Raw genomic sequence first — 22,423 nt, forward strand, 5'->3', positions numbered from 1 at the left:
CTGTTTTATATTCCTTCCTAGCTCTGCCATTCCCTTTCCTAAGGTTCCTTGCAGGTCTAACATGCTCTGTTCTAAGGACCCTCTTAGCTCAACTTTTCTCTTTTCTATGCATCAACATACTCTGAGACATCCCTCAGCCTCAACATTCTTCTAAGGTCTCTCCTAGCTCTGATGATCCATGTTCTAAAGTCTCTTTATCTGTAACATTTTCTGTTGGAAGTTTTCTCCCAGCTCTGATTTTCTCCTTCCTCCTACATTATGTGCTATAGGGAACCCCCAGCTCCCATATTCTCTGTTCTAAAGCCACTCACAGATGGGATATTCGATGATCTAAGGTCCCTCCAAGCTCTGCCATTCCCTGTTCTAAAGTCACTCTCAGATGTGACATTCTCTCAGTTCTGTCATTTTTATAAGGTCCTTTCCTGCTATATCATTCTCTCTTCGAAGGCCCCTCTCAGCCCTTACAAGTTCATGGTCAATGATCCTTTCTAGTTCTGATTTTTTCTTTTCTTCTAATGCCAGTTGTGGCTGTTATAAGGGACTCACTAGGCCTGGCATTTTGTGATCTAAGGCCAACCTAGAGTGGCCAGCTTGGACATTCTCTCAGTTCTGCAGTTCTGACATTCTCTGTTCTAAGTCCCCTTCCAGCTTTGATATATTCTGTACCAAGTTCCCTTCAGGGGCAGCTAGGTGGTGCTGGGCCTGGTGTCAAATGTGACCTTAGACACTTAACTGTGAGACCTTAGGGAAGTCACTTCACCTTGTTAGCCTCAATTTCCTCATCTGTAAAGCGAGTGAGAGAAGGAAACAGCAAATCCCTCCAGTATCTTTGCCAAGAAAACTCCAAATAGCATCACGAAGATTTGGGCAGAAGTGAACAAGAAGAAGGTTCCCTTCAAGGTCTATTACTCCCTTTTTTCCCTTCAAGGTCTATTACTCCCTTTTCTCTGTGCTGTGATATTTATTCTGTGTTCCAAACTTCCTCTCAGTTCTGCCAGTCCATGTCCTAAGGGTCCCTCTCCAAGATGTGACATTATCTGTTCTAAGACCCCTTCCATGTCTTGTCCTCCAATCCAAGGTCCCTTCAGGCTCTGGCATTCCCTGTTCTGAGGACTCCTGGCTCTGAAATTCTGTGACAGTTCATAGCCTAAGGTCCCTTCCAGGTGTGATATTCTCTATTCTAAGATCCCCTGAGCTCTGAAAGACAATGGGATGTTTCTAAGATTTCTCCAAGACAGGTCATTTTCTAATCTAAGGCCACTTTCAGCTCTGACATTGTTCAAAGGCCCTTCCTAGTTCTGATATCCCCTTGTCTAAAACCTCTTTAGCCCTTCTCATTTCTAAGGCATAGGTCTATTTTGACATTTTCTGCTTAAGATGCTCTCCCCCACCCCCCAACAGATTCTTTGTTCAAACAGACCTTTTAGCTCTGATGTTCTTTGTTTGTCCCTCTCAGCATTAACTGTCTGTGTTCTAAGGCCCTCTCAGCTGTGACCACCATTTCAAAATCTCTCCAAGTTCTAACATTCTCTGATCTAAGGTCCTTCCCAGCTCTGCCGTATGCAGTTCCAAGGTCCCTCCAATGATGTGCCATTTTCTGTTCGAAGCTCCTCAGTTCTGACAGTCCCTGTCCCAAGGTACTCCCCCCTGTCAGAGGCAGGAAGTGGCCTAACCGGTTATGAAGTTCCACTTCCTGCCTCCAGGACCCTGCACAGGATGTCTTTCATGCTTGGTATGCTTTCCTTCCTCATTTCTGCCTCCCTGAGGCCTTGGCTCATGTAGCTCAGCCTGGGGACCACAAACTTAAGATGCCTTTCTCGATTCCCCGGCCTCGTTGTCCGTACCCACCCTTACGCACACACCAAATTACCGTATTTTGTGGGTATCCTGTAGGTATCAGAAAGCATGCTGTAGCCCCCAACAGAACGTAAGATCCTTTGGCATAACAGTATTCATAAAAGCTGGCATTTATTTCCTAAAGTGCTCCCCCCCACTCCTCAGATCCCAGCTCTGATACTCCTGGTTCCAAGGTCCTTTTCAGTTCTTCCTGTTCCTCCATAATCTAAGGTCCCTCCCAGCTGTGACATTTTCTGTAGTAAGGCTCTGACGTTCTCTATTCTAAATTCTCTCCTGCATGATTTTCTCTTTTCTACAAACTGTTCAAGCCCTAAAATTACCTCTTATTAGACAATCCTGGCCTGGACATTCTCTGTTCTAAGGCCCTTCTGAGCTCTGACATTCTCTGTTCTAAGGCCCTTCTGAGCTCTGATATTCTCTGTTCTAAGGCCCTTCTGAGCTCTGACATTCTCTGTTCCAAGCTCCCTTTTAGCTCTGACAGTCCATGTTCTAAATTCCCTAGAAGGTGTGCTAGTCCATGTTCTAAGGCCTCTTCCAGCTCTGACATTCTTGTGTACCTTGGTCCCTTCATCCCCTGTTCTATGGTCCTTGCAGTTCTTCTCAGCTCTGACAGCCTATGACTAAGGTTTCTTCCAGCTGTGACAATCTCTCTTCTAAGGTCCCTTTCACTTCTGATGTTCTCAATTCTGTAGTGTCTGTCAGATCGCTCATTCCCTGTTCTAAAGTCCCTCTGACATCCAACATTCTCTATTCTAAGGCCCCTCCCAAGTTCAAAATTCTAGGTTTCTCCTAGTTCTGATATTTATTCTCAGTTCTAAGGCCTATGCCTGCTCTTAGATCCTCTCAGCTCTGACAGTCCGTGTTTTAAGGGCCTGCCCAGAAGACCCGTTCTTTGTTTTAAGGTTCTTCCTATTTAACATTCTCTGTTCTAAGGCCTGTCCCAGTTCTGACATTATCTGTACTAAGATCCCTTCCAGCTCTGAAATTCTTTGTTCTAAGTACCCTCTTTCATCCCTGACGTTCACTGTTTTAGTGGCCCTTCTAGTTCTGACACTATCTATTCTAATATCCCTTCTGGCCTCAAGACTTTCTGTTTAAAAGTGCTTCTCAGACATGACAATTTGCTCTAAGCTTCCCCCCAGATGTGAATCCTGTTCTAAGGTTCCCCCTTGATGCAACTTTCTCTTTTCTGAGGTCTCTCCCAGCTATGGCATTTTTGGGTCTAAGGTGCCTCCTGGTTCTGACATTCTTAAGTTCTAATGGTCCTATAGACTCTGACATGATCTATTCTAAGGTCCTTCTTGGGTCTGACAGTCTCTGTTCAAAGGGCTCTTCTAGTTTTGATTTTCTTTTTTTCTAAGGCTTGTTCTAGCTTCAATATTCTCGATTCTAGGGCCCTAGATTCTGTTCTAAGACCCTGCCCATCTCTGACATTCTCTGTCCTATGGTTCTTTTCAACTGTGACCTTTGCTGTTCTAAGTTCCCCCTGGTTCTGGCATTCTCTTGTTCTCAGATCCCTCCCTGCTTTGCTATTCTCTTGTTCTCAAATTCCTTCCAGCTCCTCTAATCTGATCCTAGCATGTGTCAGAAAGCTGCTACTCTGAGCTCCCTGGCAGACCTGTTACTAGAATTATATCTTTCCCTGGTGGATTATACTGGGTTTATTTATTTGGGAGTATTATAAGAAGAAAACTGTTTACTTCTTCACTAAGAAAATACTTTGCAATGAGAATCCCACATGTAGCCTGGCCTGCCACTAGTTAACACAGGGGACTAGGGGAGGGTGTTCTTCGTGAGGAGGTAGAGATACAGTATTAATTGGTATAATGGAGTCAGGAGAAAACAACCTATATTTAACCTTTATAATTTCAAGCAGAGGCCCTCATGGTCCTAGGATAAGGCTTGCAATGTACACTGGGAAAATCAATACCTTGAACTGGAATCCAGGATCAAGGGCAGCCAGAGATCCCAAAGTCCATCTGGTCCTGTCCTGTCATATCAGATGAAGGATTCGAGGTCCAGGAAGGTCAAGTAATAAGTGGCATTTGAACCCAGGGCCTCTGACTCCCAAGCCAGTGCTCTTTCTCCCATACCTTGGTGCCTCTCTCGTTGGGCGCCGCCATTTCTAGATCCCTTGTTGTCTTTCAGGACATTGGTAAGAGCAGACTCCCCCTAAAGCCACCTTACCCATTTGTCAGGAGTACAGTTCCAACACCTACTAGCTGTGGGATACTGGGCAAGTCACCTTTCTAAGCCTCAGTTTCCCCATCTGTGAAATGGATGTAATGACAGTGCTTATAGGAAGAATACACAAACCACTACAGAACTGTGAATTCTTTCTATGAACTAAACCCAAGGACTCACTTCAATGACATTGCTATGGAATGCACCACCCCCTCTCTCTAAACCTGGATACTATTGGTCATGTGATTAGGAACTGATTCAAGATGAGAAGTGTGGTATGAGTTGAGGGGCTGTGGGCATCCTCTGAAGCATCCCCTTGATGGAAATGACCTACAGAATGATTATGCAAATGATCTTAGAGAAATGACTGGAACCCGGGTTCACTGGGCTGAGGACTTCGTCCTCCTCCTCCAGGATTCTTCCCCAGTACTGACCTAGCGGACACAAGCAGGAGATGGGGAAAGCGCTATGTCTCCATTTCAATGGTAAGCGATGATGAGCTTTCCGGGAAATCTAAAATGTGGAGAAAGGAAACAGGTGAGATGCACAGTCATGCAGTGGGTTGGTCCAAGTCAGGCCAGGCTGTTAGAATGAGATGGTTATGGAAAAAAGAAACAAACCAAATGCAAATGGAACTGTTCCAGGGACTTCCTACGGAACAATAATTGAATATGGACCCATGCGTGCATGTGCACAGCTTCCCCCTGTCCAGTACAGGCAAGTGAGTGGAAATCTGCCCTACCAAGTATGATCGTGGGAGCCTCGCTGCCCCCAGCATGGGGACAGGTGGGCACAGCTTCCCCTCACATGGCTTCTGGGAAGATCAATGGACTTCCGATGTGTAAAGCACTTGGTGCAGTGCGCTGCACACAGCAGGCACTCGATAAATGCTTCTTTCCTTCCCTCCTGTAGATTGAGCTCCTCAAGAACAGTGACTGGCTGTTGTCCTTCTCTGTATCCCTGGCACATGACAGCCACTATCTGGGTGCTGGCGGACTGACTGACCATGCAGAGGGGATGTGTGAGCCTAGACTTCACGCAGTCCAGGGCAGACCTGTGGCTCTAGTTCTCCCCGCACAGTGTTGCCATTCCCTGTTGAGAGGGCTGGGGGTTTGGGGACTGAGGCTTTCTCCAAGATGACCTGGTTAGCAAGGACTCTGAGGAGGTCCAGCCCCATGTGACCCTTTTACTTTGTTGCTTTTTCCCTGTCCAGAGGCCAGAGCGGCTGCAGCAGGATGGACCTGTACCCTGTCCTAGGTGGGGGGGTGGTAGTCTGTGGAGGGTGGCAAGAGACATCTGCATGTACAGTCTCTTTCCTGTATGGAAGTGGCAAGGCTACCTGAGGGCAGAAGCCCACAGCAGGGTACCTGGATCCATCCATGGCTTTCTGAGTATAGGTCTGATGTCAGACCTGAGAATGGACTTTTCCAGCCTAAGACTGGCCATGGAGAATCATTGGTAAAAGCCCATTGCAGGAACCAGTGCCCATCCATCATCGGCCCTCCCTGTACTCCCTGTCCCACAGCCTATTCACTCCCCTACTGGCCCCAAATGCATATATTCCCGGAGGCATCTACTGACAAACATCCTAGGCCTCATTCCGGTCTTAAGCAGACTGGATTTGGGGATAGGACAGCCTGTCTTCAGACAAATACAATCCAATGGCATGGTTCATCCTTAGCTCCTTTTTCTTCCCTCATTCCACCCTGGGAAGCAGCAGATTTAAGAACCAAAGTCATAGCCCCACGTGACTAAAGAGGCCCAGGGTGGGCAGGTGCATTCTCCACCTGAATCTCTCTCACCTAGGAGGCACGTGTACCTCCCTCAGTGCAGCATTGAACTTAGATGTTCACAGATCAGAAACTAGGTGGGGGGTGGGAAAACCCAGGGTCACGCTGCCGGCCGGCCTCCAAACCAAGCATTGTGATGTCTGACCCCTGACCTCCCATTCTAGCTTGGTTACTTACTAGTCCCGGACTTTGAATAAGTCATCTACTCCCACTGAGCCTGTTTCTTCCATAAAAATGCACAGGCTTTGGCCTAGATGACCTCTAGACTACTTCCTTGTAGATTTAAGGCCTCCTCACTCTCTGGTACTGACCTGGATGAGCACATTTCTAAAGACTGGCTGGGCTCGGCTGGGACGTGCTACCCAGAGGCAGAGCCTCCCCCCCAGGGGTGGGCCCCTTGCTGGGCTGTAAAGCACCGGGTTGGGATTTGCTGCCATTATCTGATCTTCTCTACCTGCTCCTGGCTGCTAGTCAGCATCAGGGGCCATGTCCTGTTGCTAATGGGATTTATCTGGAGCCTGGCAACTTCGACAGTATCTGAGCCTTATTATTCTCTGCGTGACACAGTCAAGGCCTTCGGTTATTACAGCACTTTAAGCATTAGTGTGTTTCTGCGGCCGGCTGAGGTGAGTAGGCTGAGCAAATGCGAGCCTTAGCATTCATGGGAGGCGTGCTTGGCTTTCCTTCTTCTGATGCTCAGTGGCACAAGCAGATTCTCTACTGACTGGGGATGCTGATTTCTGCAATGGTTTCTCCAAGTGGAATTTCCTCCTGAAATCCCTGATGCTCCCAAGTTGGGCCACGGGATTTAAAGCTCAAAGAGACCTTCAGGATTACTGAGGACAACCATCTTACAGAGGAGAACACTGAGGCTGCTCAAGTTAGAGCACCAGAAAAGTGCCATTCCTGGTCAGGCCACAGATGCAGTAGGAGGGTAAGTCAGTGTGGTCTCAGCAAAGGGCTTTGAGATCCTAAAGGGCAAAAAGCTGGATGGGCATGAGACCTCCTTGACATTAGCAAACCCTGATATTGCCAGCTGAAGTGGCAGAATTTCCTGGGGTTCAGGCTACTGGGGGAGTCTAGAGGCCAGGCTTTCTGGAGTGGGACAGTGCTTTATCTGGTCACTAATGAAAGAGAGCCTTGCATAGCAGAAAGAACATTGAATTTGGGCTCATAGGATCTGGGTTCAATTCCTGACTGCATTTTACTAGATTTGTGACCTTGGGGTCAGTCTCTTCCTCTTTGAGGGCCTCAGTTTTCTTCTCTATAAACTGAGGAGGTTGAACTTGATGATCTCTCAGGTCCCTTCCAGCTCTGGATCCAGCCTTCTGGTCCCACAGGTGGCTTATCCCAGGGGACTCTGAGGAAGGAAGCTACATTTTCCCTGTTGTCAAATGATTCAAGCAAGGGACATGGTGCTAAATTTCTCCACATGGTCAAAGAACTTCAGGAAGAAGAAAAAGCAGCAGCTCCCCTTCAGATAGCCCTTTGGTTTTTTGGTTACTCAAAAAGGCAGAATGTGGGTACTTAGACACACTCTCCACCCTTCCCAGACTGCATTTTTTCCAGGGAAGGAATCTGACAGAGACAGAAGTGAAATCCTGAAAAATTACAGCCACAGAAGCATTCCTCGTTCATTTCTGTCACTTGTTCTGTCTAGTCCAGGATCATATAGGCATGGCATTGCTGTGGCCCTTACCAGGTATTTGGGGCAATAAAGTGTCATTCTGACTTCTTATTTATTATAAGCTCAAAGACAGAGACTGGGACTGTTCACCCAAAACTGGCTAGGTCACTTGGGGACAATCACTACCCTTCTCTTCATTATCCTTGTCTACAAAATGTGTGTCAGACTAGATGGTCTCCAAAGTTCCGCTCGATCTGCAATTCTATGTCCCATGTTCCAAAGGCTCTTCTAGATGCCACCTTCTATGGTCTATTTTCTAAGGCTGCTTCTGGCAATAACGTCCTATTTCTAGGGAGCTTTTTAGGTATAATGTTCGATTTTCCTGGTTCTCTTCCAATTCTGGTAGCTCATCCTCTGTCTCTATTTATGTCTTCTCCTATCCCTGATCTTCTCCGTCATCCCCATGCCTTCAACACTGTAACATGGTCACTGCCTCCCATCCTGATTTTCCACTTTTCCTAGAATTCCTTATTTCCAACTACTTGGATTTGGACAACATGGATATGCCAGCCATCACTTCAAATGCCAGACATATCCATGACCGAATTCATTGTTTTCTTCCTTCAAAATGTCTCCTAGGTTTGGTCCTTCTCCATCGTTCTCAACTGGGCTCTCACTGCAGTAAAGCAATCTTTGTATCTCTGCCTAATTGATTCCGTATCCCACTCCTCACAAAAACTGTTCCAAATCTTCTTTTCTGTCCTCAAGCTTTCTATCCCTCCTTCTCCCTGTAGCTACCCTCCGTAGAGGACTTGCCTCTGACTTTATTAAGAAAATGAAGGCCATTCACCATGAGCTCCCTCTTCTCCCCTTCTCTTCATCTCAAAAGCCCTTTGACTTCATTCCCCACTATGTTCTTTCCTCTAGTGATATGAACCTGTCCCCTCACATATCTTCTCCAGCAGACTGTGCTCTCAATCATCCCTCTCTCTTCAGTCTCTCCCATCTAAGGGTTCCTTCCCTGTCTCCTTGAAACATTTCTAAGTCTCCCCTATCCTCAAAGAGCTATCTATTCTTGTCATCTTTATTTCCTCTCTTCTCACTCCTTAACCCTTTACAATTTGGGTCACATACTGGCTGAGTGATCCTGGGTAAGTCACTTAAGTTTTTAGTGCCTAGGTATTGTACCTTCTCTATAGTTTACAGTCTTAAAGAATTGCCTGGGCACTTAAAACTCAAGTGACTTAGCCAGGGTCACTCAGCCAGTATGTGTCAAAGATGGGACTTCGAGGACTCCACTCAGATACCTGCCACCTTCTCCATGAAACCTTTCCTGATCCCTCCTTCCCCCAACACATTCTGCTAAGTGACTTTCTCTTTATTCTCCATATAGTTAGTCCCTGTATGTACTATATGTGGTGTCCCCTTCCAAAGAATGTAGGCTCCTTGAGGGTAGGAATTCTTTTTTTGGTCTGTACTTCCCATGCTTAGCACATAATAGGTACTTAAGAAATGCTTGCTGATTGATTCTGTCGCCACCTCTTATTATCTCACACCTAGATTTTAGCAATAGCCTCTGAGTTGGCCTTATCTCCAGTCATTCCTCTCCCCCAACTAATCCATTCTGCCCTACACTATCAGACTAAAACACCTCACTTTTTTTGCTGTGCTTCTCCCCTTCCTAAGAACCCACAATGGCTCCCTATTGCCTTCCAAATAAAGCGAAACCCCCATGCCTAGTTTTGCTCCGACTCATCCTTCAGGTCCCACTTCCTCCATGATGTCTTCTGTGAGTAGTGAAGCCCAGCCCATGCCAATCTCTCCTTGCTTTGGACTCTGCTTACACCAAACAGTTAAGCCCTTCTACGTTCTCTGACTGTTTCTGTGTGCTAGTTTTGTTTTCCTAATTATACTGTAAGACTCCCGAAGGCAGGATTGTGTCATCTTAATAAGTTTTGGCCCCCTTTACGGCACTTCTAAACTAATCACTCCAATTAGACATTCTCTGAAAACATGAATGATTGCAAACCAGCATTATGCAGCGACAGAACATTAGGGATGGCCACCTAGTGTCACCCAGATCAGAAAGGAGTTCCTTGTAAGGTATAGAATGCTAGTGATCACTCAGGCTCTACTTGAAGACTCCCAGTGAGATGGAAGCCACTTTGGAACAACTTTACTTTTTTTCCTGTCATTGAGCCTAACCTGACCTCTTTGCAATGAATGTCCAGCCATTCACTGCTCCTGGTTCTGCCTTCTGGGGCCAAAGAGAACCAATCAAATCTTTTCTCCACATGACAGTCCTTCAAATGCCTTCTCCAGCTTAAACATCCCTCGGGTACTTCAAGGACTCTTCATGTGACACAAAATGCAGCCCTTCCCTGGACACATTCCAGTTTCCAATGTCCTTTGGATCCCATAGGACCCAGATACCCCAATTCCTCTAATGAGGGCATATGCAGAAAGCTTATCCTCTGCCCTTCACTACAGCCCAAGGTCAGATTAGCTTCTTTTGATTGCCATGGCATATTGGTGACTCTTGCTGACTTTGCAGTCTGTTAAAAGTCCCAGCTCATTTTTAGACAAACTGTTTGTCTAACTGTCCCTGACCTGTACTTGTGACTTTGAGTTTTTGAACCCCAGTGTGAGAGTTTACATTTAACTTTATCGAATTCTGGCTGATCAGATTCGGCCCAGCGCTCTAGCCTGCCAAGATTCTTTTGGACCTGACTGTCATTCAGTGTGTTAGCTGTCTCTTTGCACTTCACAGCATTTGCAGATTTGATGGGTGTCGCCTTTATGCAAATCCTTGATAACGAGAGTAAAAAGCAGAGAGCCAAGCCAAGCAGAGATCCCAGTGGAGATCTACTGTCCAGATGACACCTAATTGTTTATGGCTCAGGAGTCTGGTTATTTAATTCATTCTGAGTCCTTCTGCTTATATTCTTGCCTAGTCGACATCTCACCATCTTTTCCACAGGAAAAGTTTGAAAAACTTTGTCAGCTACTTAGCTAAAATCTAGGCAGACTCCATCTGACACATTATCCACAGCATGTCTCCGAACCACTCATTTTTATGACCCTGTCAAAAAAGGAAATAAGCTTCTTCTAGCATGACCTATTCCTGATTAAGCCACTCTAGTTCTCTACAGTCATCTCTTCCTTTTCTAGATACTCAGTAATCATCTCATTAATGAAAGACCATAGAATTTTCTCAGGAAACAAGGTCAGGCTCATTAGCCTATAGTTTGAAGCCTCTGTTCGCTGTTTAAAAAAAAATGGGAACATTTTCCTTCTTCAGGCCTAGGGGACCTCTCTTGCTTTTTATGATCTTTCAGATATCACTGAGAGTGGTTCAGCAATCATCAGATTATAGATCTAGAGATAGAATGGCCATTATAGGCCATTGGGTCTAACCCCTTCATTTTATATATGAGCAAATTGAGGCCTGGAGATGTTAGGTGGCTTATCCAAGGTCACACAAGAAGTAGCAGAGCCATAGGATTTGAACCTAGGTCTTCTGACTCCAAATTCAGTTCTCTTTCCATTCTATGACATCAGTGCAGGGACTGTGCTGCTTTTTAGGGAGTGGATTCCAGAATCCCTTCTGTCTAGTGAAGGTGACTGAGAAATATAAGAGTAAGTTGGTTACAACCTGATTATCCATGCTCTAGACAAATGGAGAAAGGAAGAAAAGTGTGAGAGAGAAAAATGCCTAAATGAGTGGAGGGAACTCCACTGATTGCTGAACTGAATGCAGAGGTCAATTACATTGGATTTACACTGGCCATTAGAGGGTGATGCCTTGAGAGTTTCACACCCAGCCTTCCTTTTGCTGAATGGGGCCATATTGCTGCCATTCTCCCATCTTCTGCCCCTTGCAAGTCAGGAGACTTTTCATTCACTCCTCTCTGGGATAGAGAAGAACTGAGAGGAATAGAAACTGGGTTAATTTTTTTTTTGGGTGTGGAGGGAAATGATTTTTACGAGGGGCATTTCTTTTAATGATTTTCAAAACAAACCAAATTCCACTGATCTGCATTCTCAACAGAGAAAAGACTGATTTTCTCATCATTTCCTACCCAAGGTCCAGCCTGGGTCTATACTGTCTCAGATTGAACCTTAACAACAAGGTCCATGCTCTGAAAAGTAAATTATAGGAAATACAAAGGCCTCTGAAAAGCCAGTGTTGATCCACGTGTTTTCATAATCTTTTCTCCACATAGGATGTGGACATTTTGCCAAGTAGGTTATTTTAGTATGAAAACATAGGGAGGGTAAGCAAGTCTTCTTAAAGACTTTAGGTAGGGGGGCGGCTAGGTGGCACAGTGAATAGAGCACCGGCCTTGGAGTCAGAAGGACCTGAGTACAAATTTGGCCTCAGACACTTGACACACTAGCTGTGTGACCTTAGGCAAGTCACTTAACCCCAATTGCCCTGCCTTTCCCCCTCTAAAAAAAAAGACTTTAGGTAGGGATGCCTTTTCCCATGGTGCTGACAAGAGCCAGAGACTAAGATTTGGGGCAAGAAAGAGAGAAATAATAGCCTTTTAAAAGTGAAAAGGGGACATCCCTAGACTTATACAGGAATCTCCCTTCCAGGAGGTCATCTTCCTTTGTTTAACAACACCATCAACAGGAAAAAACATGAGCTCCCAACACAACTGAGTCTAGTTGTTGGGTACTTCTTCCTCCTACTGGTCTTCTGGGGCCAATGTCCCCTGACATCTACACTGCATGTTATGGTTTATTATTTCAGAGGCCACCTCCTACTGGAAGCCTTCCCTGATCCCTCACATTCAAGTTCTAGTATTGACATCTGTTTGCAGGCTATAGCTCTGTCAGAATGCTGGCTTGTCCACTAGCCCCTTGAGGGGAGTGACTTTTCCATTTTTTTCTGTCTCTGATGTTGTAGATCGAGAGCTGACCTGGGAGCCAGAGAGACCTAGAGTCAAGTCCTGTCTCTGCATGTGCTAACTCTATCACCTTGGGTAAGTCACAATCTGCCAGTGCTAGGACACTCTTTAGGACAGGGGTTCAAAACTTTTTTGGAGTCATGGACTGCTCCAGCAGTCTGATGAAGTCTATGGACTTATTTTCAGAACACCATTTTGAAATAATTGAAGGAAATTCTAAATTTCAGTTAGCAGTTAGCGAAAAGAAAGATGCAATCTTTTCCCATTCAAGTATATGGACTCCTTGAAATCTCTCCATAGACCCTGAGAGGATCTGTGGACTGCAGGTTAAGAACCTGTGCTTTAGTACTAGGAGTTGTAGAGAAGGCAGTGACCTGCATGAGGAGAGGGACTTCCCTCACCTGGGAGTTCCCCATACCAGTAAAATTCCAGATCCAGGCACTTGGTGCAGGTTTGTGCTTGAATTAGATTAGCCCTTTCATCTCTAACCTGTTGTAGCTTCAGTCTACCCTGGACCACCACTGCCTCCCCTAGCTAGAGCCCTTCATGATGGATGACAAAGCATGTTGCCCACAGTGACACAGAGAGCTTTTTGGAACACGGCCAATGTGGCAATTTGTTTTTCTTGACTATGAATATTGGTTAAAAGGGTTTTGTCTTTCCTTTTTTGTAGTGGAGGGAATGGGAGGGAGAGAAACTCAATTTATGTTCATTGAAAAAACTAAAATCTCATAATCAAGAGCCCTTCATCCAGGTGGGTGAATTCCTGGCCCCAAGGAGATGCTGTTATCAGTCAGGGCACTATCTCCTCAAGCCGAGAGTAGGCTCCTGGAACTTTGGTGTGGGCTGGTTAATTTCTGACAGTTTTTTTTTTGCCTTTTGGAGGGCAATTGGGGTTAAGTAACTTGCCCAAGGTTACACAGCTAGTTTTTTTTGTGTGGGTGTGAAGTGTCTGAGGCTGGAACTGAACTCAGGTTCTCCTGACTCCGGTGCTTTACTCACTGCGCCACCTAGCCGCCCTCTGATAGCTCTTTATAAGACTGGAGAGCAACCTTAAAGAAATCTTCCATGGCTCTACCTTCCCTTGCCAAAAGAGAACATCCCAAACAGTTCAGGCAAAGGAATAGGTGGTCCTGGGCTGAAATAAGCAATTTAGGCTAGGACCCCCTGGGTTGCCCCTTGGGCTTTGTCTAAGAAAATGACTCTCTCTTACAGGAAGATTCAAAGGCTGCCTGTGACCTTGAGGTGATTGCCTGGAAAATTACCTGGAGAGACAACAAAGCTCTTCATCTGAAGCACTTGTCTGCCAGCTGCCCCAGACAGGTGGCAATTCTCCCCATTCTTGAAAGGTCCAGGAATGGGGAGGATCCAACAGAGGGGTATTGATTTCTGGAGAGGAGGTGCATTTGAAAAGCTTATGCAGACACAGCTTTCATCTCCCCACATCTCTGCTCCCAAACATCCCTAGCTCTCCACTGAACAGAAAGCATTGGACAGGGCTTAAAAATGCTTTTTACTTGATTGATTCTAAATGTTTACTTGTCATTCAAAGGCCCTTACAATCTGAGCCCAACCTACCTTTTCAACCTTCTCTCTAACAGCTCCTAGTGTGCCTGACTTGGACAGCCAGGCCAGGCCTCTTGCTGCTGCCCACATCTGCCTTGCACAGCCTTAGCCTGGGGTCTTTACTCATGTCAATCCCTGCCTCTTGGAATGGCCTCTTTCTACTTTTTGGCCAATCTGAATCTTCTTCTTGTTCAGTCATTTCAGTCATGTCTGACTCTTTGTGGCCCCCATTTAGTTTTCTTGGCAAAAATACTTGAGTGGTCTGCCATTTCCTTCTCCTGCTCATTTTACAGAGGAGGAAACTGAGGCAAGCACCATTAAATGACTTGCACAAGGTCACATAGCTAGTGAGGCTGCCTTTGAACTCAGGTCTTCCTGATTCCAGGCCTGGTGTTCTATCTACTGAAGCGCCACCTAGCTGCCCACCTCAGCCCATCCCACAATGACCTCTCTCTCTTTGGAACTCCTAGGGTATTAATCCTACTAAATATGGAGGTGGGAAACCCATTCTGCGCTGCCCCCCCCCCCCCGCCCCAAGCCACCTCTCCTCCTGACTTCCCCATTTCTGTCAAGGGAACCATCAATCTCTCAGTCACCCAGGTTCAGTCATCCTTAGCTCTTCACTGAGACTCATGCCCTGTGGTCCATCAATCATCATGTTTTATTGAGTCCGTCTCTCAAGCATCTTTCTGGTCCACCTCTTTCTTTCTGCTCCCACCAAAACTCACTGTCTTTTGCCTGGTATATGGCCTATTTGAACAGTTTCTCTTCATCCAGTCTTGTTTTTCCCTAATCTATCCTCCACTCAGCTACCAAAGTGACTGTCCTAGAGATATGATTGATACACTCCCCTGCTCAGGAAACTTCAGTGGCTCCCCACCACTGTGGAGATGAAATACATACTCCTCCATTGGGTATTTAAAGACCTTCACAGTCTGACTCTTGCTTATCTTTTCATGCTGCCTACACAATATTCCCCTTATACACACTACATTTCAGACAAACTGGTCTACTTGCTGTTCTCCAAACTTGGTATTCAGTTTCCCACCTCTGTGCCTTTGCACAGGCTGTACCTCTTGCCTGAAATGCTCTCCCTCCTCATCTCTACCTCTTAAAATCCCTAGTTCCCTTCAAAGTTCAGCTCCAGTGCCTATTGTCTCCTTCTAGAAGCTCTTTCTGATTGCTTTAGTTGTCACAGGCTTCCACCTTAAAATCATCTTGTCTTTATTTTTTATATCCCAAATGGACTTTTCTGTGAACACGTGGTCTTCCCTTCCTGCAGCATAAGCTCCTTGAGGTCAGGGATGGTCACTTTTGTACTTGTAGCCCAATACCTAGCATTGTGCCTGGCTCACAGAAGTTGCTTAAAAAATACCTGCTGATCGACAGAACTCCTTGGCAATCAATGGTCATATGTGGTCTTCTGCTGTTTGTTAGCTGAATTTTCACAGCACATCTAACTATTTTTTTTTGGCCTTTTGGAGGGCAATTGGGGTTAAGTAACTTGCCCAAGGTTACACGGCTAGTTTTTTTGCATGGGTGTTAATTGTCTGAGGCCAGAGAACTGAACTCAGGTCCTTCTGACTCTGGGGCCGGCACTTTACTCACTGTGTCACCTAGCCGCTCAGCACATCTCACTATTTAGAGTGTAAGCTTCTTAAGAGACTTGGACCTGTGATTCCATTGGTACAAGGAACTCCAAGGTGAGAAAAGTCCCTCTACCAATGCAAGTTGGCTCCTTCTCTGTGTCTCAGCCTTAGAGAGCTGCTGAAAGCCCTGAGAGGCTAAACCACATAGCCAGAATGTGGTGGAGGCAGGCTGTGGACCCAGGGCTTCCTGGGTTTGAAGCCAGTCCTCTGGCCCTTCTGCCACCAGGTCCCAGTACCGAGTAGAGTGCCTGGAACAGAGCAAGTTCTTAAGCCATGTTAACTGGTTGTTCATTTCTCCAGCTGTTAACAGCAGCTGGAACATCAGTCTCTCAGCCTTCCCATCCCCAGAACTGGCAGATACACTTAATGGACAGCAGATTTTGTAGTTCAAAGAACTCTGGAGCTCACCCAGTCCAACTCCTGAATTCAAGGGTATACAGTGGTAGGCCAGAGTAGGAATGTGACTTTTGAGTCTCACAGAGAATGTAAACTACCCTGAGTAAAGGTAAACAGCAAAAGAAGCTCCATGTCCTGTGGACAAACTTGCATGTGACCCCAGGCCATCCTGGGGCTCTGCCTTCTTTGTTTTGTGAATGTATAATACCTGACCTACCTGGGATTGGTGTGGGGACCCATGATGTTACTGTCCTGCCATCTCCCAGGACAACTGGCCTCTTGTGAATAAACTCTCTTAACCAACCTGATCAACCTAATTAACCCTAGTAAAACCTATTGATAACCAAGAGGGTACGAGCCCCTCTTTCTTTGGTATCTCAGTATTCTCTTACAGAGCATGGCACCCTACAATAGCCATAATCAGGGCAGAACACATCTGTCCTCTTACAAAGGGGGATGGTGAAGAAGGCCACGGAGGTAGAGAGTGGTTGAGCTGGGATTCCAACCCAAGTCTTCCACTTTCCAATCCAACCTACATTGTCCTTTAGCATGATGCAGCCACACATCCCAGAACCCTGAACAGAGGAGCCTTAGACAGCCAAGAGCTAAGTTCTAGAGCTGAACTGGGCCTTCAAGGTCATCTAGTCACGAATGGAAAAAGTTTAAGAAGGCCTGATTCTAGTTCAACTCTCACTTTACAGATGAACAGCTGGAGCCCAGGGAAGGTGGAGTGACTTTTGCTCAAAACCACACAGGTGGTATGGGGCAAGAAGTAGCATTTGAACTCAGGTCTTCTGACTCCAAATCCATCCTTTTTTTTATTGTACCACATTTTCTCTCCTTATATCCTTTCCACCAGAAAGCTAAGCTGGCAATCGCAGGCTCACAGATGTTGAGCTGGCAGGGCTAATCTTTTATTTTACATCAGAAGAAACTGAGGCTGAAGGGTTTGTTTTGAGTTTACTGAGATTTCACTAGATAAGAAAAATAATTCCCTTCCTGAGACACTGGACAAATTTACGCAAGTAAATTAAAGGCCCTCTTTCTGTCTCCCCAGCTGGCCCACCAGCAGAAGCTCATTTATTTTTCTATCATGATCCTTTAATGTCTTTCTTGTTCTGTTCATCACAGCTGGTGAACTAAGGTCAAAGCAGGAGCTGGGGATTTTTAAGATGATCGTGTTCACAGGCTCCGACTTCGTGCAGTCGGTCTTCTGTGCTGCATAACAAGGTTTAGACACCATCTTGTTAGTGAAGTCACGTGTAATGAGGGACTTCATAGGCCTCAGGCCTGGTCAGGAAATGGTGGGAAATCTTTGTTTGGCTCTCTTTGTTTTGTTTTCTCCCACACCCTGTTATCTGGTAATAGCTGATTTTCATATTCCATCATAGCCTCTTATGGAACTAGTTGCCCCATGTTTTGTTTTCATATGCCTTGTTATGTAGATGTGTCCTATAATCCATTATGTTCACATATATCCTATCATTCAGCACTACAAAAGCCTATTGGTTCATGCATGAGTCTTTATGGTTGCTTAGAATCCAATGGGAAAGGAGGTCATGTGGTGGAAAGGAATCAGAAGATCTGGCTTCAAATCCTACCTGTGTGACCTTGGGCAAGTCCCTTGACCTCCCTAGGCCTCAGTTTCCTCCTCTGTAAAATGAGGGAGCTGGACAAAGTGGGCTCTGAGGGCCCTTCCAGCCCTGGATCTCTGACATTATGACCTAGAGTCTACATCTGCTTAATGGCCTAGGGACTGATGAATGGGCAGGGCAGACTTAGCACTAAGTGATCAAGGAGGCCCCTTGTAGACTGGCCAATCCCCACTGCAACAAGAGGCCTGGACTAGCTGATGCTGCCTTCACAGAAGCATTGGGAGATAATCATTCAATTCCAAACTTAGGCCCTAAGAGTCCAGAATCCTCCCCATTGGATGAGACTGCTGGATGCTCTAGAGGCAGGCATTCTGGGGCCCAGGGCTGGTTACATGGTTCACGGGACACAGATGTTTGTATATTCTTTATTATCTTCATTAAATGACTCAATGCTTGTGGTGAGTGTGTTGAATGGTTCATTTCCCCAAACCTTGAAAGAAACTTGTTATCTGGCATGATAGACTCTCATTCTCCTCGTTCTCATTTTAACTCCAAAGTGAAGAACTCTCACCAGATAGGCAGACCAGATCATTCCCAAATAATGGGCAAATGTCTGATGAACATGCATGTATGCAAGAAGTGGACTGGAAGAGATCAAGGAAGGTGGCTATGTAACAAGAGTAAGAGACAACAGACGGGTGGCCTGAGGAGTGGACTGATAAGCATGGAAATATGCAAAGACCCACCCTCCACATGATGGGTAAATCCTTTGGGGAGTGTTTGTGGAAGAACAGGAGGAAATATGGCACAGGGGATTGAGTGCTGGCCTTGGAGTCAGAAAGACCTGGGTCTACTTCTAACACTTACTAGCTGTGTGACTTTGGGCAAGTCACTTTAATATCCTTGAGTCTCAGGTGACTCCTTAAGACCATATGTTTTATGTGTGTAGCGATCAGCATTGGTGGTGGAAGTGTTCATACTAAAAAAAAGTCAAGGGACTTTGAATGATGTTTTGATGGATGGGCATGGAATGCCCTGGACCAAGAAGACCCATGATGAGAAGAACAGTGGCGGAGAGAGTGTCCACACAGAGACGACAGATTCATTGATGCATTCTTTACTAGAAAATAGTAATTACAGGTCCCATTGGACTATGGTCACATGGTTAGACCTAGCAGATGCTCACCTTGCCATGTGCTGCTGGGTAAACAAAGGCAATACTGAATTCGATCTTTGTTGGACATTTCCAGGGTACATGAACTTGAACTTGGGAATTTTTCCTGAAAAGTCCAATGGAGCTGGGGAGGGGGGGAAGAGGAAGAATTTATTTTAAAAATGTGGTTGCCACAAGCCTGCATTTGACACGAGGCAACTACAGCATTCTTTGTGGATGCTAGAATAGTTTTTCACCAGGGTCAAGATTATGATCACAGGGTTTACTGCTGGAATCAAACAGCAAGCACTGATTAAGCACCTACTATGTACCAGGTACTATCCTTAGAGATTATTTAGTCCATTTCTCATTTTACAGATGTAGAAACAGGCCCAGGGATCCCAGAGGTCATATGAGTAGTATGGAGCACAGGCAGGATTTAAACCCAGGTTTTTTGGTTTTAAAGTCGACACTCTTTGCTCTCCACTCTGTTGCCCTTTGGTATGATGTGGCTGAACATAAGCAGTTTTGTAGACAAGTATCCAGGAGCCCTAAGCAGAGGAGACCAAATCTTTCAAGTCTTGACCACAGAGAGCCAAGACCTACAGCTAGAACAGGCTGGGGGCCCAGAGAGACACAGTGACTTCTGCTCACTGACATAGGGGCAGAAAACCTCCCGAGGTCCCCCCACTACCTCCTTGGTGGTTCTTGAGATCACCTGGGGCAAAGATGCTTTGTTATGCACTGTGGTCTAGGGAAAGACCGACTAAAGACTTAACACTCCCAACACTTAATAGAAAGGTACGTAGCCAAAGGCTACTCATCAGATCTAGTGTCTATGATTTCGCTTTAGGCTTCTCTTTGGGAAGAGCAGCTGTTTCCCCAACCTGAGTCTTATGGACCACTTGAAGTGACTTCATTGAGTCAGTGTGAAAACAACACTCTTCTAGCTCCTTGGGAAAGAAGATCGTGCCAAGCACACTGCTTTTTCCCCACAAGTGGATTGTATTTGTTTTCTCCTTACACACCTCTAAAGCCTGCTAATATCATTACTCAATCATTGGTGTGGTTAAGAGAGTTTGTCCTTCTCAAATGAAAATTTCCATTAACCTGTGGCAAGAACCTAGGGCAATGTCTTCAATGAAGCTGGCAGCCCAGAGAGGCACTGCCTAGGGTTATCAGCCATAGCTTTGTTGGGATGCTGAGTCTTGGGCAAATGACCACGGCCAAGTCCAGAAACTGATTTGGAAGAAACAGGAAGTGGCTAATGAAAATTATTTTGGGATGCACTCAAACAGTAACAGAAGGACACAAGGGACATGGAAACTTTCAGAGCCATGAAAGATTAGAAAGGACGACCTCTAATCACCCAGTGGAATATAGGAGATATGGGTATTGAGCTTGGTAGAGAGAGCAAAGCTTGGAGACATCAATGTAGGCATCAGCCATGGGAATGGATGAGTACAGAAAGAGATGGGAGCTGAGGGCAGTCTTGGGAAATGCTGACCCTTAGACAGGAGAAGGAAGGAATAAAAGAAGTGTGGGAGAGTGCAGCAATCAAAGAAGACTATAAGAGCAAAGAGTAGCACAAGGAGTGAGTGGGTGAGTGTTGAATGTGGTCAAGAGAATGAGGCCTTAGAAAAAGCCCCTGGATTTAATGTTGTGGAAGTCATTGAAGAACAGTAGACTAGAGTGAGCTTAGGCAGCGAGCATGGCAAGTAAAAGGCGGTGAGAGATGGGATGGTAGCTCCCAGGATTATATGATTTGGGGGAGGTTTTTAGAAGAGGAATTTCAGAGTTGGAAGAGTTCCTGAGTCCAACGTCTAGCTGACTAGGAACCTCTTCTACAGAATTTCCACCAAGTGGTCATCCAACCTTTACCTGAAGATCTCAGAGGAAGGCCACGGATTTCTGAGACAGCCCATTCCACTTTGGGATGATACCTATCATTAGGGGACTTAAATCTGCCTCTCTGTACCTTTCACCCAATCTTCCCAGTTCTGCCATCTGGCTACAAGTTAGACTCATTGCTCTCTGATTTCCCTTTCAACTTTTGAGTTGTTATGAAGTGTGAACCCCTGGAAAATACAGCTTACCAGTGTGGAAGGCTTTGCTCATTCATTGTCCCAAGTGATCTGAACTCATCCGCAGTACAAGGCTGGTGAGGCCCTCCCAAGCTGCTAGGCCACCTTTGATTGCTACACTGTGTGTGGGGTATCCTTGGCTGGATGTACAGGTTCCTTTATGGACAGAAGCTTGTCATGCCAGGACCTTATGCCAGCTGTGGCCACAAGGTCAGGTCGGGGCTCTACCTGCCTGGTCAGCTGAACAGGCCCAAGAAGATCCCCTTCTGCCTTCACTTACCTCGACCATCATCCTCATTATCCTCCCAGTGCTCTTCGTTGGCCAGCAGTGGGTTCTGGGATTCGTTCATGGACCTCATTGGGAAGGAATGTCCATCACCTGGGCTGTATGAGAGACGCAGAGAGTGAGCACCTGCAGATGACTGCCCTTTTTCAACTCACTTAGGAAAAGGTTGGAGAATCTCTAGGAAAAACCCAAGCCCTAGGCCTACTGGATGGAACTGTGGCAGAGCAGGCAGCAGGTATCTGCAGTATTGTCTTCCTGTTAAGTGTTCTAGGGGCAGCTGAATCAGTGTTGGCTCTTCTGGACTGAAAGCTTGCTTAGGCTACATTAGACAGCCGCTAGCATGGCAACATGCACATGCTTAATAAACAGCATTTGGTGACAACACCCATTCACATCCCTTTGTCTTATCGCTTTGATTCTGAATTCTTGAGAAAGGTCAATAGACAATGAATCCTTTCAGAGAGTAGACAGCAGCTGTGGCTTCGAGATAGAAAGAAATTGCTGGTCGTGTTGCATCCCCTGGGCTCCACCTAGTTTATAAGTGAGCAAGGTCATAGGCCCTGGGAGCCAAAATGGGAGCTGAGGCAGTCACTGCAATTCAAATTCTGGGGGCCAAGGTCTCCAAGAGCGATAGGTTGTCCATGGTGCCCTGGGCTCATCTTCCAGGCCTTTCAGAGCATGGCTGAGCTGAGAAGGGCTTGGAGCTGGCCCTTGCTCCAGAGAGCCTGGTCATTTCTCTATGACTGCCCTGCAAAGTGAAAATGGGGGGACTCGGGACCACGTATAGTTTGCTAATACCCACACCCCTCTCTCTATCCATCATGTGGAAACCTGAAAGTGACAGCTCTATCCATGGTGACACATGGAGAAAATAAACCCATTGCTTCCAGAAGGGTGCAGAAGGGCTGGGAGGGTACTGAGCATGGTCAGTGTTTACTTTGCAGGATTATAACCCCAAAGTTGGACTCCAACTTTCCACGTAGGTGGAGATGGGAAAACAAAGTTCTGGTACTAGGCGGTAAGACTCTTTCCTGGCATTACAGGGCTATCGGTCATTCTTTATAGCTAGGCCAGCAGGAGTTCCAATGGTTTTTTAAGAAATAGCACGGCCTCTAAAAAACCCAAACTAAACCAAACCATCTCTTATGTGGGGAAGGCCATGGAGGCAGAGTGGTAATGTTTTGAACAAGGTTATTAGACTACCACCATATGTGGCATGCTGCTGCTAATGGAGCTAGACTGTAGCAAAGCATTTGGCAAAATCTGTTCTTATGGATGAGATGGAGAGACATGCACTAGGCAAAGTACAATCCGATGACT

The 22,423-nt window shown here is 46.0% G+C and overlaps 1 protein-coding gene across 5 annotated transcripts in view; it reads right to left on the reverse strand.

Annotated features, from left to right (window-relative positions):
* The window catches only part of ZDHHC15 (zinc finger DHHC-type palmitoyltransferase 15), an 80,497-nt gene that overhangs the window by 8,334 nt on the left and 49,740 nt on the right, over nucleotides 1-22,423 (reverse strand). Inside the window, exons 10-11 of one of the 5 annotated variants that reach the window (XM_069063118.1) lie at nucleotides 21,098-21,201; nucleotides 4,476-4,554 (exon numbers count right to left, since the gene is read on the reverse strand). In XM_069063118.1, the coding sequence (XP_068919219.1) occupies nucleotides 4,508-4,554; nucleotides 21,098-21,201 (151 nt within the window). In that variant the 3' untranslated portion in view covers nucleotides 4,476-4,507. Of the gene's footprint in view, nucleotides 1-4,475; nucleotides 4,555-18,681; nucleotides 18,879-18,901; nucleotides 19,285-19,925; nucleotides 20,974-21,097; nucleotides 21,202-22,423 lie in introns of those variants that run through there. The other 4 variants (XM_069063117.1, XM_069063115.1, XM_069063116.1 and 1 more) reach the window with 4 other exon arrangements.

Source organism: Petaurus breviceps, unplaced genomic scaffold (genome assembly GCF_028583685.1).
Source record: "Petaurus breviceps papuanus isolate PSGF00001 unplaced genomic scaffold, PetGlider_PUasm1.0 90535, whole genome shotgun sequence".
Classification (NCBI taxonomy): Eukaryota; Metazoa; Chordata; class Mammalia; order Diprotodontia; family Petauridae; genus Petaurus; species Petaurus breviceps.